The 18228-nt window shown below is 49.1% G+C and overlaps 1 protein-coding gene across 1 annotated transcript in view; it reads left to right on the forward strand.

Moving 5' to 3' along the window:
- Window positions 1-4765: 4765 nt before the first annotated feature.
- The window catches only part of PTPRO (protein tyrosine phosphatase receptor type O), a 117984-nt gene continuing 104521 nt past the window's right edge, over window positions 4766-18228 (forward strand). Inside the window, exons 1-2 of the mRNA XM_056846600.1 lie at window positions 4766-5237; window positions 6274-6383. Coding sequence (XP_056702578.1) covers window positions 4766-5237; window positions 6274-6383 — 582 coding nt within the window. The remainder of the gene's footprint in view (window positions 5238-6273; window positions 6384-18228) is intronic.

The following is an 18228-nucleotide window of genomic DNA, read 5'->3' on the forward strand; positions in this document are numbered from 1 at the left end:
GGGAAATGGTGCAGTCATGCTGGGGGAAAAAAGGGATGGTTGTTACTTGCCCATCATGTCAGGGAATTATTTAATTTCCTCTCCCGCATAAGAGATGGAAGCAGGTATTGGATAGAACCCAATGCAGTTGCAATAACGTAACGGAATGCATAGAACCGAGACCCTGCAATATAAAAATTATGCAAAGCTGACAGCTAATTTTCCTAACGAAAAGAGGGCCTGCGCACAATTAACTTGCTGAAGGAATTACACAGACAATTATCTTATATTTGGGGGTAATGAGGAAATACCAGCTCTCTAAATTGATGTCTTGGAGAGAGTAAACAGCTACTTTCGGTGCAAACCTCATTTATATAATGAATTGTATTTGGAAGCTCAATACATTTGGAAGGATAATGGATACCCTCTAGGGCATCAGCTAATTTAAAATGTGTCTGTAGTTAAAAGCTTCCTTTCGAAAGGGCAATGTTGACACAATGGACATACTGTTGCAGACATGAAACGGCTGTTAATTGCTACAGGTTGACGAGGCAGATCTTTGGAGAGGGTGTCTGTCCTAACACCAGCTAGCTTGAAGAAGAACCAGAGACCATGCCCCATATGCTAGTTTAATATTTGACTATTTAGGGACTATCTAGAGAATACAGATAAATGAGATCTCCACTTTGCAAATCTCATTTCTCCGTATTTTCTAGATCAGGGCTTCTTAAACTTTTTCCACTCACGACCCTTTTTCGCCCGAGAAATTTTTATGCGACCCCAGGTATATAAGTATATTAAATAAGAATACAAATCAAACATTTATTGATCATAAATCATAAAGAAACCTTTTACTGTTGCCAAATCTTTTGCGACCCCCACATTCAGTTATGGGGTAGTAACCCACAGTTTAAGATGCTTTGCTCAAGATAGTCTCTAAATATATATATATTTCCATAATCCCAGTATTTCCACCTTGCAAATCTCATTTCTCTGTATTCTCTAGATAGTCCCTAAATATATATATTTTCCATAATCCCAGTATTTCCACTTTGCAAATCTCATTTCTCTGTATTCTCTAGATAGTCCCTAAATAGTCAAATATTAGCCTAGCATGGGCTGAATATTTGATATCGGAATCTGATATCCAAATATGATCACTGATTTCCATTTTTGTCATTTCCATTCAGTATTTAATACCTGACATGTACTATATGAATGACCAAGTGTTCCCTATTCTGTTTCTTTTTATATTGGTTTTTGTGGGTTCAGTCCTTTCAGTTCTCCCCCGTTTGCTGTTGGTTTTTAGATCTGTTTGTGTTGTATATGTATGCTGCGTTTTTGCTTATTTTTTCACAATTTATACACTGTTTGGTATGTAAAGTGAAAGTCACGCATAATAGGAGTGTAATGCATAACACTGATTTATTGACAATCAGTATTGAAAAAGGCATCTGTTTTATAGGAAAATTCTGTGTAGGGAAAAAGAGAACAGCCAGCAAATAAAGATCCAGGGATTTGGTTTGTGCAAGGGAGAAGCCACACTGAAATGGAGATTTTTTGAGCTGAAATGGCAGAAAGGAGAAATGTGAAATCGCCTTTGATGTAATGGGATTTAGTGGCTGACAGCATTTGAATAATAACATGCAAATATGGGGAGGCTGATCTGGTGGGTATTTCTGGGATCTGGTTGGATGAACTGGAAGGAGTGAACTTTTCCCAGCTCCATCTACTAGGTTTCTTAATTTTTTTTTTTCATTTTTATAATTAGGGTACAGAAAAAAGACAGGGAAAGAAAAGGGGGAATAACAATAAAGACATTGTATCTGTGTCCAAGTAACATTAAAACAACGCATACAAGCATCCATCATCCACTCTTGTCTCAACCGACTCATTCTAACACTAATTGTTAATTCGTTTCTATTGTTGATCTGTTATTGATCTACTAAACCTATGGTTATATCAAAGGATTAAAAATGCTTGTCTTATGTTTCTTAGTCCTAGTCCACTACCAATCATTACATGCATCCTCTATATTATATCACAAACTTCTACATATTCTATATTCCAGTTTAACATTTTATCTGTGTGCCTTCCAAAAAGCCAATGAATTAAAACCGCTTGAATATCTTTCATATAGAGGTGGCCACCTCAGCTTGAAATAATCTATCGATCTCTTTTTTACCAAACACGTCAATTTTGACAACTACTAGGTTTCTTGATGTAGCATCAGCCTAAGCTTAATGGTATGGGAGGGAGAACGGCACCTTTCTATGGGCCTTTCATTGCCAGTTTCAAGTGTATGTACCTAGTATTAAGGATTTTGAAAGATTAGATATTATACTTGTGTACTGCTCAACCCACTGTCCTGAATTTCCTTGCCTAGGCTCTTTGATCTGGTCTCAGATTTGATGCTGGGTGTTGTGTATGTAAATAGTTAGCGCCGGTAAGCAGGGAAAATCTGGGGAGCTTGAGTCCCAATGAAGGCTCCTAAAACCTGCACATGCCATTGGCTACTTGTGGAACTGTTCCCCCCCAATCACGGATCGGGGGGGAGTGGCCGCAGGCGGCCAGGGGGGCATATAAGCAGGGCCGGTTCACTGAGTTCTCCAGTTCTGTACTCGTTCTGAATAAAGCGGTTGTTGTTGGAACTCCGTCTCCGACCTCGTGTGTCCTCCCCACGCAGACTTAACAGTGGCGATGAAGGCTGATAGGCAGTCCGGCTGTCCTGCTGACCCCTTGCTGAAATCACCCTCACCTCTGCTGATTCCTTGGTGCCGGTAGGCAGCCCGGCTAGCCTTGCAAAATCACTTCGACGCACATGGGAGACGCAACACACCTCACCATGGCCACCAAAGGCTCCATGGAAACTTTCGACATGACCCACCCCAGCGAGTGGGAAAGGTACGCCAACCGCGTCGCGTCCTTTCTGAACGCAAATGATGTGACCGACACCGGCAAGAAGTGCTCCCTGTTCTTCAGCGTGTGCGGGCCTCGGACATTCCAGCTGGCCCAGACCCTGCTGGCCCCCGCGAAATTGAGCGAGACACCCTTCGACACAATCAAGGCGGCTCTGGGGAACCACTTCGCCCCTCAGCCCACGCAGCTCGCCCGGCGCCTGGACTTCCACCTGAGAGACCAGGAGCCTGGGGAGTCCGTCGCCGCATACCTCGCAGCTCTGCGCCAGACCCCGAGGTGCTACCAACGTTGTCGGGTGCCGGTCCGGGGCATTACCTTTGTCAACGTTCGGCATAAGCACTTTGCATGCCTCGTTGCGCAAGGCGTCCTGGAGCCCTTTCCCCAACGCGAGGTGGGAAACGCCAATTGTGACGCCGCTGAAGGCCAATGGGGATGTCCGGATCTGTGTGGACTACAAGTGCATGATCAACAGGGCGCTCCAGAGCCATGCCTACCCACTGCCGGTCTTCTCCTGGCCTCCCTCACCAGGGGCCGGGTGTTTGCGAAGCTGGATCTCACCCAGGCATACCAGCAGCTGCCAGTGGACTCTGATTCAGCGGAGGTGCAGACCATTGTTACACACCGGGGCGCTTTCTGGGTGACGCGACTGTTGTTCGGGGTCAGCACGGCCCCGGGCATCTTCCAGAACTAGATGGAAGACCTCCTTAAGGGCTTGCCAGGCGTCGTTCCCTACTTCAACGATGTCCTGGTCGCCGGTGGCTCCGAAGGGGAACTCCTAGAGCGCGTCCGCCAAGTGCTTGGCTGATTCCGGGACACCGGCCTCACTGTGAAGCGCGAGAAGTGTCAGCTGGGCCTGCCTCAAGTGGAGTTCCTGGGCTACTTGATCGATGCCAACAGCATCCACCCAATGCCCGCCAAGGTCGCGGCCATCCACAGCACACACACACACCCCGCCCCAGTGTAAGCAAGAGCTCCAGGCGTTCTTGGGACTCTTGAACTTTTACCATGCCTTCTTACCCAACAAGGCGTCGGTCGCTGAGCCCCTTCACCACCTCCTTGACAAGGCCACCCCATGGTCTTGGGGTGCGCTACAGCAACGGGCTTTCAAGGCCACCAAGGGCCTGCTGTCGTCCTCTAGCCTGCTCGTGCATTTTGATGAGCGGCTACCGGTTGTGCTGACCTGTGATGCCTCGCCCTATGGCATCAGCGCGGTCCTGAACCACCAGCTGCCGTACGGTCGGGAGGCCCCGATCACATTTTACTCCCGGACGCTCTCCCCGGCGGAATGCAACTATGCCCAGATAGACCAGGAGACTCTCGCCGTCGTGGCCAGCACCAAGAAATTCCACGATTACGTTTACGGCCGGCCCTTCACCGTCATCACCGACCACAAGCTGCTCCTGGGTCTGCTCATTCTGGATCGCCAGACGCTGCAGATCCTGTCCCCTCGCATGCTCCGCTGGTCTATTTTCCTGAACGTGTAAGAGTTCCGGCTCCTGCATCGGTCCGAGAAGAGCATCACCAACGCGGATGCCCTCAGCCGCTTGCCATTCAAGGGGCCCAACCCCGACCCCTTCCAGGCCCATAATGTCCTGCTGCTGTAGACCCTGCCTTAGCCACCCCTGCATGCGTCGGACATCGCTGCCCATACTGCGAAGGACTGCACTCTCACCCGGGTCCTCAACTGGGTGGGGAAGGGGTGACCAGCAACCCGGCTGGACAGAGAATTCAAGCCATTCGCCACCCGCCAACACGAGCTGTCCTTGCACAAGGGCTGCCTGCTCTGGGGAAGCTGGGTCGTGGTCCTGGCCAAGCTCCGAACGAGGTCCTGGAGGCTCTGCACGCCTGCCACCCTGGAATCGTGCGCATGAAGGCGTTAGCAAGGAGCTACGTCTGGTGGCCAGGCATCGACGCTGCAGTAGAAGAGTGGGTCAAGCGTTGCCAACCCTGCCAGGAGTCGCGACCAGAAATTCCGTGGGCACCAACCCAACACTGGGAGTCGGCATGCACGCCCTGGTCCCGCATCCACATTGACTTCGTGGGGCCATTTCAGGGTAAGACCTTCCTTATTGTCGTGGACTCCTACTCCAAGTGGCTGGAGGTAGTAGACATCGGCTCCATGACCTCACGAGTGGTCGTCCGGGAGCTGCGCCGGATCTTCGCGACCCACGGCCTGCCGGACACAGTGGTCTCCGACAACGGGGCCCAATTTACGTCCGCCGTGTTTCAGGACTTCATGGCAAAGAACTTAATCTGCCATGTGACCTCAGCGCCATTCCACCCCGCCACCAATGGCCAGGCGGAGCGAATGGTCCAGACGACCAAAGATGCATTACGACGTATAGTCCGCAGAGACTGGAACGCACGGCTGGCACCTCCCCCCCCAACAGCCACCCTGTGAGGTAAGTGGGGCTGAGAGAGCGCTAACAGAGCTGTAACTTGCCCAAGGTCATCCAGCTGGCTTCGTGTGTAGGAGTGGGGAAACAAATCCAGTTTACCAGATTAGCCTCCGCAGTTCAAGTGGAGGAGTGGGGAATCAAACCTGGTTCTCCAGATCAGACTCCACCACTCCAAACCACTGCTCTTAACCACTACACCACGCTGAGTGGTGGACTCTAATCTGGAGAACCAGATTGGTTTCCCCACTCCTCCACATGCAGCCTGCTGGGTGACCTTGGGCTAGTCACAGTTCTTGCAAAACCTTCTTAGCCCCACCTACTTCAACAAGGTGCCTGTTGTGGGGGGGGGGGAGAGAAGGGATTTGTAAGATGCTTTGAGACTCCTTTCAGTAGAGAAAAGTGGGGTGTAAAAACCAACTCTTGTTTTTCTTCACTTCTGGTGCAGACCAGAAGTGAAGTCATCGCATTTATATGACGCTCTAGGATCCACCAAAAACTGTATGTTAAGGGTGAATCCTGGAGCATTGTGAGGAAATCACTTCCGTTTTTGCTCTGGACATTGTGGCACTGGAGTGATGCCGAACTCCCTTCCTCGATATACCCACACTGCCCTGTGGGCAGCAGGGAACAGGGGGTCGAGGGCAGGAGGTCGTCTGCTGTAGTAGACCTGGCTACTCTATGTGCCACAGTCTCTGTTTCCCCTGCCTTTAGGCGCACAATGCTATCTCTGCAGTAAGTGCCTCTTGAGAATGCCACTGTACATTGATTTCAAAGCAAACTATTGCTACCCTGTAGCATTCGTCTAGCACCAATGACAGTAACAAATACTTCAAAATCAAAGATAATGCAATTGATCCGAGAAGATTCTGACAACTTTAATGGATAGCGAGGCTTTTCCCACAGAAAGTAAATGGATTAAGGGATCGATTTTTGTTGTTGTTTTTGCTTCTTTCTTTCTTTCTTTCTTTTTTTAAAGTGGACTCTTCCTTGCAGAAAGAGAAGGAAGAAAAGAAAATGACTCATAAGGGGGAGATGGGGGATGCGAAAAAGAAGTCCCTAAGTGGGAAATTTGGAGGGTCATTGAGAGTGACCTTGCTTATCACTGAAGCCAACACAACTTTTCATAAGAACATAAGAACATAAGAAAGGCCCTTCTGGATCAGACCAAGGCCCATCAAGTCCCGCAGTCTGTTCACACAGTGGCCAACCAGGTGCCTCTAGGAAGCCCCCAAACAAGACAACTGCAGCAGCACCATCCTGCCTGTGTTCCACAGCACCCAATATAATAGGCATGCTCCCCTCGACATGAGATCCTTTTCAGACTTGAAAAGAAAGGCTAAATGAGGAAGAGACTTTGCAAGTGCCGTTGGCACTCCCCAGACCTCTTAATTCAGTTGCTGTCAGCTGTACACACCATTAATTGTACACAGAAGACCTCCCCACCCCACTTTTGCATGTCAATGAGGCAAACTCAGACACAACAGACTTCATTGCTAGGGTTGCCAGGTCTTTCTTCTCCACCGGTAGGTAGGGTTGCCAAGTACCCGGTAGTAGCAGGTAAAATCCCGCCAATCCACCGGGCAGCCCGCCGACCAGCTGAGGGCCGGCAGGCACTGCGTGCGCATCACTTTTGGGTTTACCCAGAAGTGATGCGGACACTCTGGCAACCTCGGCTAAAACTCTATGGAAACCATAGAGTTGCAGCCGAGATCGCTAGAGTGTAGGCATGTTGTGCGGGGTGCGCGCTCATGTTGCGACAGGCGCGCGTGCTCATTGCGCACCTCCGCCGCAGCCCTGCAAAGGTCCCGCAGGTGGAGCTATGGGGCCTGGCAAGCCTACCAGTAGGGTAGACCTTCCCCAAATCTCCAGGCAATTCCCAACCCGGAGCTGACATCCCTAGCCGAAAGTGATGTCAACCCATTGCTGGCGACAGAGGCCTAGGCCTCAGTTTCCTGCTGATAAGTCCCCCACCAGCCTGCTGAACAGTGCTATAGGGAAGGCTCCAAAAGCAGGGGACTCCCTGCCCCTGGCAGGGGTCTGAGGACCCTAGCCCTCACCTGGAGGTAGGCATTCCTATTTTGCTGCTGGGCTGTTTGTTTGTGTGTGAACTTGTCCCTTATTCCTTCTTGTGCAGAAGAGCACAGTTGAAAAGTAACTCTGGTTACTTGTGGTGTATGAAGACAGCTGCTCGTATTAATTGGAGTTAATGCAAGAGAGAAGGGAGAAGCCAGGCCTCTACGCGAGCCTCAATGAATTATAGCTAGCTTGACAACTGCTCAAATCAACTATTAATATCAATAATCCTTTAAACATTTCTCTAAGATAGCTCCACATTGACCAGCAGCAACTTTGCTGGATCACAGGCTGGAGATCTTTTAATTACAGACACCGGGAACCTTCTTCATGCAAAGTTTAGTTCTCTGTCGCTGAGCCACAGCCCCTCTCTGCACATTAGGGTTGTCAGGTCCCGCTTCGCCACCGGCGGGAGGTTTTTGGGGTGGAGCCTGAGGAGGGTGGGGTTTGGGGAGGGGAGGGACTTCAATGCCATAGTGTCCAATTGCCAAAGTAGCCATTTTCTCCAGGGGAACTGATCTATATTGGCTGGAGATCAGTTGTAATAGCAGAAGATCTCCAGCTAGTACCTGGAGGTTGGCAACCCTACTACACATGTGTGATGTATGCACTTGCTAAGGCACAAATGGCAGTTTAAACGGACATCTGAACACATATGTCAAGTGACCCTTGGCCATTATGTTATGGTAGAAGTGATGAGGATGCTCTAGCACATCTGTCCTGTTTGATATACGAGACCAACCACAGTCAAAGCCGAAGTACTGTTGAACGCACTGGTGAAAGCTACCGTAACATAATGGCCAAGGGTCACTTGACATATGTGTTCAGATGTCCGTTTAAACTGTCATTTGTGCATTAGCGAGTGCATACATCACACATGTGTAGTAGGGTTGCCCACTTCCAGGTACTAGCTGGAGCTCTCCTGCTACTACAACTGATCTCCAGCCGATAGAGATCAGTTCACCTGGAGAAAATGGCTGCTTTGGCAATTGGACTCTATGGCATTGCAGTCCCTCCCCTCCCCAAACCCCGCCCTCCTCAGGCTCCACCCCAAAAACCTCCCGCCGGTGGTAAAGAGGGACCTGGCAACCCTAACGGGTCCCCATCCTGTGTCACAATCCCGTGTGAGTTGTGGGTTCACCTCTGTTCTGTGGACATGGTATTCCCTTTGGTATGGGGCCATGACACAGCTGGAGAAGGCCCTTCAGCCTCCTCCCATCTTCCTGGCCTGAATCCACCCTCTTTGGCCTGTTCAGGAAACCCAGATGTAATCCAGGAAATGGGTGGGTTTCCCCAACAGGCCAAATAGCACCGCCCAGAATATCATGCTGGGACAGTGGCATGGGGGGAGGGATGCCAAAGCATCTTTTTCATGCACACTGTGGTCCCCATCTGAATCAGGCATCCACATTAGGGTTGCCAGCCACCCCCTGGCAACTGGTGGGGGAGGGGTGGATGGATGAAGTCTTACCAGCCACAAATCGAGGTCTGGCCTTTATGCTGTTGGTGTGTTGATGTCACTTCTGGGAGTGATGTCACCATGTCGCTGGCAACGTGGGAAATGCTCTGGTGTTTGGGGAAAACTCGATGGTAAAACAGCTTCTCCCATAGAGTTTCTGCCCAAATACCAGAGCATCTCCCACATCACCGTGATGATGTCACTTCTGGAAGTGACATCAATGTGTCAACAGCGCTGAGGCCGAGACCTTGATTTGCAGCTGGTAAGACCCCTGCTGGCCAGCTGAACAGTGGCAGGGGTAGGGGACCCAAAGCAGGGACCCCCATCCCCTGCTGGGACCTAGCAACCCTAATCCATTCCACACACAGAAACTGAAGGAAACCTGCAGCTGATGTATGACTGTAAGACAGGGTGGGGACCTTAGAGGAGGGCAGTCACTTAGAGAAGGGCAGGGAGCCATAATTTATTGTTACGGCCATTGGCCAGCATAAGGGCAGGGAGCTGTTCCTGTTGGCAGCAGAGGATAGGACTAGCAATAATGGGTTTAAATTGCGGGTGGAAAGATACTGGCTGGATATTAGGAACATTTTTTTTACAGTAGGAGTTGTTCTACAGTGGAATCAGCCACCTATGGAGGTGGTGAGCTCCCCTTCACTGGCAATCTTTAAGCAGAGGCTGGACAAACACTTGTCATGGATGCTCTAGGCTGATCCTGCATTGAGCAGGGGGTTGGACTAGATGGCCTGCATGTCCCCTCCCAACTCTATGATTCTATGACCCCAGAGCAAACCTGTGCTGCTCCATGATGTGTGAATTGGCCTCAGAAAGATCAAAAGCAATGCAAGCCATGGCTTGAGGAGTGAATCCTTGCAGCAAGGGAAGACTGATTAAAGCTCTGTGCTGGATCCTTTCCTCTTCAGTTCCCCACACATTAAGAGGTCCCAACAACAGAATCTTAGAGCTGGTCCTGAATGGATACTCCCAACAGGGAAGGCGCGTTTCTCCGTGTGATGGACCAGTTGTGGCTCCCTGGCTACCAAGAGGCCATGCGTAACAGCATCCCCATGGCAACTGCGACTTCAACCCATCCCTCAGAGCAAACTTAATGCATAATCATCATTTTGTCCCTCTGACATTTCTCCTACCTGGTCCTTTCAGAAGCCCAGGATGACCTATTTCACCAAGAAAAATGAGATCATTAATATCTGGAGATAAGACCAGCTTGATGGAGTGGAGTGGAGTTCTGTGTGCATATTTCAGGTGCTGATGGATTCCAGCCTAGAATTCAGAAGGAAGAAATGAGAAAAACCACTCTTATTAGAGAGTAAAGATCCTATCTCTAATCATCCAGGTTGGTTCCCTCCCAACTAGGGATGCATGAGGTCGTTCTGGTTCAGAGAGCCCAACCTGAGCTTGACAGATTGCAGGACGGTGAAAACTATTTGTTAAGAGAATTTACTTATCTGTTCTAAATATGTTTAAGCCCCCTTTTCTCCTGCCCTGCATTTCCAGGTAAAAGGGGAGGAGCTGTGGTTCAGTGGCAGAGCACCTGCTTGGCATGCAGAAGGGCCCAGGTTCAATCCCTGGCATCTCCAGCTAAAGGGACTAGGCAGGTACGTGATGTGAAAGACCTCAGCCTGAGACCCTGGAGAGATGCTGCCTGCCTGGAGAGTAGACAATACTGACTAGTAGACAATACTGACTGAGAGTAGACAATACCAAGGGTCTGATTCAGTATAGGGCAGCTTCATGTGTTCTTCTAAAAGGATCAGGTAGTAGGTGATGTCCTGACCTGGATAGGCCAGGATAGACTGATCTGCCCAGATTTCAGAAGCTGAGCAGAGTTGGCCCTGGCTAGCACTTGGATGGGAGTCTAGCCAGGAAGAGGCAGGCAATGGCAAACCACCTCTGATGGTGTCTTACTGTGAAAATAAGAGGTCCACTTAGGTCATCTGTGACTTGATGGAAAGTCAGCTTGAGATGCTGGAGTGTTGCTGCCTGTGTGCAATGCTGACTTTGATAGGCCAAGGGTCTGACTCAGTATCGGGCATGTTCAGGTTTATGAGACACACTATCTGAACTAGTACTATGTCCTTGCCAGTGGGCCTTTTAAATTCGCTGAGCTGTTTTAAAACTGAATCAAATCTTGATGAATTTGCACATTTGGGGAGGGGCTGTGGCTCAGTTTGTAGAGCATCTGCTTGGAATGCAGAAGGTCCCAGGTTCAATCCCCGGCATCTTCAGTTAAAGGGACTAGGCAAGTAGGTGATGTGAAAGACCTCCTCCTGAGACCCTGGAGAGCCGCTGCCAGTCTGAGTAGACAATACTGACTTTGAAGGACCAAGGGTCTGATTCAGTATAAGGCAGCTTTCATGTGTTCATGTGTTCACATAGCATTTTCTTTCAGTTTCTAGTGAACATATGGATATGGACACAGGAGGCGGCCTTATACTGAATCAGACCCTTGGTCCATCAAAGTCAGAACTGTCTACTCAGACTGACAACTGCTCTTCAGGGTCTCAGGCTGAGGTCTTTCCCATCACCTACTTGCCTAGTCCCTTTAACTGGAGATGCCGGGGTTTGAACCTGGGGCCTTCTGCCTGCCAAGCAGATGCTCTGCCACTGAGCCACAGCCCCTCCCCTAAAAGTGAGAACCGTGTGGCCGCCCAGGTGGTCCCACAAGGCCCAAGGGTGCTCCGGACAACCCAACCAGAAGAAAATATTGCTGGGCTGCTGGGGGCTGGGAGAGGACTCCGGGAGGGGTAGGGCTTCAGTTGCCAACCTCCAGGTGGTGGCTGGCTTTCCTCCCGCTATTACAAATGCAGTGCCTGAGATGCTAGATTCGAGTCCAGGAGCACCTTCGATGCCAATAAGATGTTTGGGACATAAGCTTTCGAGTATCAAAGCTCCCTTTGTCAGATACAGGTTGTATTTGACAAAGGGAGCTGGCTCTCGAATGCTCATAGCCTGAAAATCTTGCTGGTCTCCAAGGTGCTACTGGACTCGAATCTAGAGCTTTGACTCTTGAAAGCTTATACCCCAAAATCTGATTGGCGTCTAACATACTACTGGACTTGAATCTAACTCCTCTCTCTCTCTCTCCCTCCCTCTCCCTCTCTCTCCCTCTCTCTCTCTCTCTCTCTCTCTCTCTCTCTCTCTCCTCTCTCTCTCTCTCTCTCTCTCTCTCTCTCTCTCTCTCTCTCTGTGTGTGTGTGTGTGTGTGTGTGTGTGTGTGTGAAGTGCCGTCAAGTCGCTTCCGACTCATGGTGGCTATGAATCACAGTCCTCCAAAATGTCCTTTCTTTGACAGCCTTGCTCAGATCTTGCAAATTGAGGGCTGCGGCTTCCTTTATTGAGTCCATCCATCTCTTGTTGGGTCTTCCTCTTTTCCTGCTGCCCTCAACTTTTCAATGTCCAGCTTTCCCACCCATACATAGTAATAGTGAATACGATGGCATGAATTAACTTAATCTTGGTGGCCAGTGACACATCCTTACACTTCAAAATCTTTTCTAGCTCTTCTACTGCCCTCCTGAAACCATCAGTCCCTGAATCTGGCAGACAGTAGGAAATCTCTGGGCGGGCCAGGCTTGGCACGAACACTGCGAGCCTGGCATTCTGCCTTGCCTGGTCAATGGCGCGGCACCTGCTGGCACTTGTCAAGATCCGGCTTCCAAGCGCTCGTGGCCGCTGCTTCCCATTTGTCTCCCTGTGCCGACCTAGATCTGTAGCATCCACCAGGCCGTGACAGATTATATTAAAAAAAAATCTTAGGCAGATTGCAAATTACTAGCCCAAGAATGTGCTAACTAAGGTGTTTTGTTTCCTGGCTGGCGCTGCTGTTCTCTGTCACTCCCTCTCTCTGCCCTCTGCACATTCCAATTTGTCAGAAATGCTTCCCCGAAGACAGAGAACTTGACCTCCTTAAGGAAGCACCGAGAGGTCTCTGTCTTCTCCTAGGAGGTGAAGGAGGTGGGTTCTGTCGTGCTGAGGAAATAGCGGATCCCATGAACCGTCCTCTTTAGCCTCGTAAAAAAAAAACTTTCGTACATAACAGAACATTCCTTGGTTTGTGGGGAATATGGGAGAAGTCAGTTCCTTGAACCCATTTCTCACAGGAACGGGGCTCATGAATCCGTGCCTCTGGGTGTCTTTTCCTGTGACGCCGAAGCATTTTAATTGCGACCGATAAGAAGAAATCTCTTCTCTCCTGCTCGTGCCAGGACATTTCACTTTAAATTGGACTAGGCGCATTGATGTTCATGTGCAATACCCGCTGTCGGTTTACCATGGCTCCCTTTAATTAGCTTCAGCTGGGTAGCCAGGTTGGTCTGCCGTAGAAGAGCATTCTCCATCTGAGCAATCTGCCACATGCCATTGATCTTCTGGCAAGAGTGGGTGCATGTTGTTCCCACTGCAGAAGAAGAAGAGTTGGTTTTTATATGCCGACTTTCTCTACCACTTAAGGGAGAATCATACCGGCTTACAATCACCTTCCCCTCCTCTCCCCACAACAGGCACCTTGTGAGGTAGGTGGGGCTGAGAGAGTTCAGAAAGAACTGTGACTAGCCCAAGGTCACCCAGCTGGCTTCATGTGTAGGAGTGGGGAATCAAACCCGGTTCTCCAGATTAGAGTCCACCGCTCCAAACCACTGTTCTTAACCACTACACCACGCTGGCTCTTGTTGAAACCAACAAGCAGAAGTTCTTGTAAGGCAAAGAGCTGAGAGCAGGTGAAAGGCCTGTCTGCCTGTGATTGCACTGTTGGGATAGGAGTGGTGCCTTGTCCTTCATCTCCCTGCTCCCGCCCTTGCTGTGATGAGCAGCAGGAGCAAGCAGGAAGGGGGAATAGCATAGTGCGACACCACAATGTCATTTCTGGCTGAAAAAGGGTAGTGATGTCATCACATCACAGAGCACTTTAGGGACCCCACATTCTTTATGGTAAAACCTGGAGGGATTCCTAGAGCATAGCACAACCCAGTGACATCACATCCAGTTTCTTGGCAGGAAATGATCAATTCGCATCATATGATGCCATTCCCACTGGACTCCATCCTCCCCAGTGGGGCACTGTAAGACTCCAGCCTATAAATGCAGGGGTCGGAGCCCAAGCCTGGCTCCTCTACAAACAGCTGAGCTTTTTGCTTGAATTTCTAATCTGACTGACTTTTGCAGACAAGAGTGTGCTAGCAAAGTGGGCATGTCAAGTCTATAGGTGGCTCACTGTTGTGAAGGTGGGGGGGAGCTGGACCTTTTCAGGCAGAAAGCAACAAAAAAGTGTGGGCTGATTGATCCTTGGTCAGATGGGGAAAAGAAAAGGGGAAATTCTCCATCTCAAAGGCCTTTCCCAGTTTTGACCGTAAGCTTCTCTGGCTTCTGCTTTCTGAACCGTTAAATTGCACTGAAGTGACATTATGCTCATGTTCCAGCAATAACTGCTGCCAGGACTGCTCCTGTTACCTGCTGCATTGATCCGCATCCAGTATTTCCTAAAGTTCTTGTGACCCATCTCTCAGCCTCACCTGCCTCACAAGGTGTCTGTCATGGGTAGAGGAAGGGATGGAGATTGTAAGCCAGTTTGGTTCTTGTAGGTTATCCGGGCTGTGTAACCGTGGTCTTGGAATTTTCTTTCCTGACGTTTCGCCAGCAACTGTGGCAGGCATCTTCAGAGTAGTAACACTGAAGGACAGTGTCTCTCCTTCAGTGTTACTACTCTGAAGATGCCTGCCACAGTTGCTGGCGAAACGTCAGGAAAGAAAATTCCAAGACCACGGTTACACAGCCCGGATAACCTACAAGAACCAATGAACTCTGACCGTGAAAGCCTTCGACAGTAAGCCAGTTTGATTCTCCTTAAAAGGTAGAGAAAATTGGTATATAAAAACCAGCTCTTCTTCTTCTTCTTCTTCTTGTAAGGCATTTTGGATCCCCATTAGGGAGAAAAGTGGGGTATAAATTAAAGAAAGAAAGAAATAACCTGAAGCTTTCCGTTCCTTCCATTGGAGCATCCAACCCCCAACCCAAGCATCACAATATTCCTATTTAACAGGACAGTTTCTGGTAAATCACTACCCTATATTTTTTTTCCGATTTTTACCTTTAGTGGGTGCCTTGTGAATATTTGGATTGCATGAATTACTCAAATTGTCATTCTTCATGGTTCAGACCCCCCCCTTCCCTAGTGCATGTGCTAACACAGTTCAAAGTACAAAGCTACACACCTGTTTTGAGATATGCCAATGACACTACATTATTGGCAAAAAATAGTGAAGATATGAAACGACTACTGCTGAAAGTTAAAAGAGAAAGTGCCAAAGCAGGACTACAGCTGAACATCAAGAAAACAAAAGTAATGACTACAGGAGATTTACACAACTTTAAGGTTGACAATGAGGAAATTGAAATTGTTCAAGACTTTCTATTCCTTGGCTCCACCATCAACCAAAAGGGAGACTGCAGCCAAGAAATCAGAAGGAGATTGAGACTGGGAAAGGCAGCCATGAAGGAGCTAGAAAATATTTTGAAGTGTAAGGATGTGTCACTGGCCACCAAGATCAAGTTAATTCATGCCATCATATTCCCTATTACTATGTATGGGTGGGAAAGCTGGACAGTGAAGAAAGCTGATAGGAAGAAAATAGATTCCTTTGAAATGTGTTGTTGGAGGAGAGTGTTACGGATACCCTGGACTGCTAAAAAAAAAAACCAAATCAGTGGGTTATAGATCAAATCAAGCCTGAACTGACCCTAGAAGCTAGAATGACTAAACCGAGGCTATCGTATTTTGGTCATGTCATGAGACGACAAGAGTCACTGGAAAAGACAGTCATGCTAGGAAAAGCTGAGGGCAGCAGGAAAAAAGGAAGACCCAACAAGAGATGGATTGACTCAATAAACGAAGCCACAGCCTTCAATTTGCAAGATCTGATCAAGGCTGTCAAAGATAGGAAATTTTGGAGGACTTTCATTCATAGGGTCACCCTGATTAGGAAGCGACTTGACGGCACTTAACACACACACACACCTGTTCAACCTAAATTAACTGGCTATGCAGGGTGTTGTGGTTTAATATTCATGTGTATGCATTTGAATGGCTGTGTGCTCCAGAAAAGATGTATCCTAGCACACACATTCCACTCAAAGGCTCACATATCTTGGATGTTTGGCTTTTAAATCAGTGTATAATAGACTTGGGTTTTTTTGGGGGGGGGGGTTGTTGTCGTCAAGTCTCTGCTGATTTATGGTAACCCCGTATAGTTTTCAAGGCAAGAGATGTTCAGAGGTGGTTTGCCATTGACTGCCTCTGATATTCCTTGGTGGTCTCCCGTGCAAATACTGACCAAGGCTGACCCTGCTTAGCTTCTGAGATCTGATGTGATTGGGCTAGCCTGGGGTATCTAAGTCAGGGCAATAGACTATCAAGTAAATTAATACAGCATAAAAATTAGACCCTTCGGCAATACAATGTTCAGGTATGAATGCTCTTTTGGACAAAAATGGGATATTAACCAGTTGTGAGGGTTCCCAACCTCCCTGTGCAAACTCCATAAAATCACTTGCTCAGACGGTCATGCAGAAACAAGGAACTTTATTGGAAGCTTCAGGTTAGTATAGGCCTTACAATGGCAAAGTTGCAAGTGCTAGCAATTTCACAAAGACAGAATTATAACCCCTACAGGGAAGCAGATGTCAAAAGCATGTTATGGGAATCTACGAGATAATTGTGCATGGTACAGGAACATCAAAGACCTCAGGAAGCTCGTTATTACTATCTACACACCAAGGCCATAGCTGGTGGGAGGGAGTCGGAGAGAGCAAGGGAGGAGGATGGTGGGAAGAGACATTCCAACCTGGGGCCTGCTGGACGCAGCGCCTGAACCAAAGAAAGGCAAAAGGCCTGGACTGCTTTTATGAGTCCAGGGGGGGGAGCACACAAAGCAAAAGCTTACAGACCCTTACATTCTGCCCCCCTTAAGGCCCCCCTCCCCCGAGTCCGGGTGGACGAGGCTTGTCAGGATAGGCAGAGTGAAACTCTCGAACCAGGCGGGGAGCCGCTACATGGGGAGCGGCCACCCATTCGTCATGGGCGGGCCCCAGGTGCTTCCAGCGGATCAGATAGAACAATTTTCCTTTTTTCAGCTTAGAGTCCAATACTTTGGAAACTTCAAGATGCGATTCCTCCCCCCACAACCGTAGGAATTTCGGACTTAGGGAGGGGGTGGAAGTGAGGGGCAGCGACGTACGGTTTAAGTAGGCTGATGTGGAACACCGGATGTACCCCTCGAAGAGACTTGGGGAGTTCCAACTCCACCGTGACGTCGTTGATCACTCGGGTGATGGGAAAAGGACCTACATACTTGTCACTCAGCTTTTTGCAAGGCCAAAGTGAACGTAGGTTCTTTGTGGAAAGGTACACCTGCCCTCCCACCTTGAGTTCCCACCCCGGAGACCGATGTTTATTGGCCTGGTCTTTGTACTTGCGCTTGGCCCTTTCCAGGTTTTTCTGCAGCCAGGGCCAAGTGGTCTGCACCACCTGTACCCAATCCTGGACCTCCTGCACCCCTTCAAGTTCAGGAGTGATGGTAGGAGAACCAAAGGGCCCAAAGTCTTTTCCATAAACCACATGAAACGGACTGAAACCTGTGGAGGAATGGGGGGCATTATTATAGGCATATTCAGCAAAAGGCAGTAGGTCGTCCTGGTGGTAATTGACATAACACCTTAGATAGCATTCTACCACAGCATTGACACGTTCGGTCTGACCATCGGTCTGGGGGTGGTAGGCTGAAGAGAGTCCTTGTTCCTCCACCCCCATGACTTTTAGGAAGGCCCTCCAGAATTTGGCAACGAATTGGGCCCCTCTGTCGGAGAGGACCTTCCTCGGGATCGAATGATACTTCACCACGTGATTAAGAAACAGTTTAGCCAACTTTTGGGCCGATGGTAGCCCCGCACAAGGAACAAAGTGAACCTGTTTAGAGAATACGTCTGTTATCACCCACAGTACAGTTTTCCCCCGACTTGGGGGCAAATCAGTGATAAAATCCATGGCGATTACTTCCCAGGGCATGGTCGGGGTCTCCAGAGGCTTTAAGAGTCCAGGAGGCTTTCCCATTCGTTTCTTGGCAGTGGCGCAAATGGGGCAGCTTCGCACGTACAATTCCACATCGGCTCTCATACCTGGCCACCAAAATTGACGCCGCAATAAATGCAAAGTCTTTACAAACCCAAAATGCCCCGCCAGTTTGGCCCCGTGGACCATTCCCAGCACTTCTTTTCGGAGTACTTCGGGGACATAAAGCCTACCCCCCTGCAACCAAAAGGAGCCCTGTCGGTCGAGATTTGTGGGGAGAACCTGCTGATCCGCCTCCCTCAGAGAAGCGTCCCGGAGCCGCT

This window comes from Euleptes europaea, chromosome 3 (assembly GCF_029931775.1).
Source record: "Euleptes europaea isolate rEulEur1 chromosome 3, rEulEur1.hap1, whole genome shotgun sequence".
Classification (NCBI taxonomy): domain Eukaryota; kingdom Metazoa; phylum Chordata; class Lepidosauria; order Squamata; family Sphaerodactylidae; genus Euleptes; species Euleptes europaea.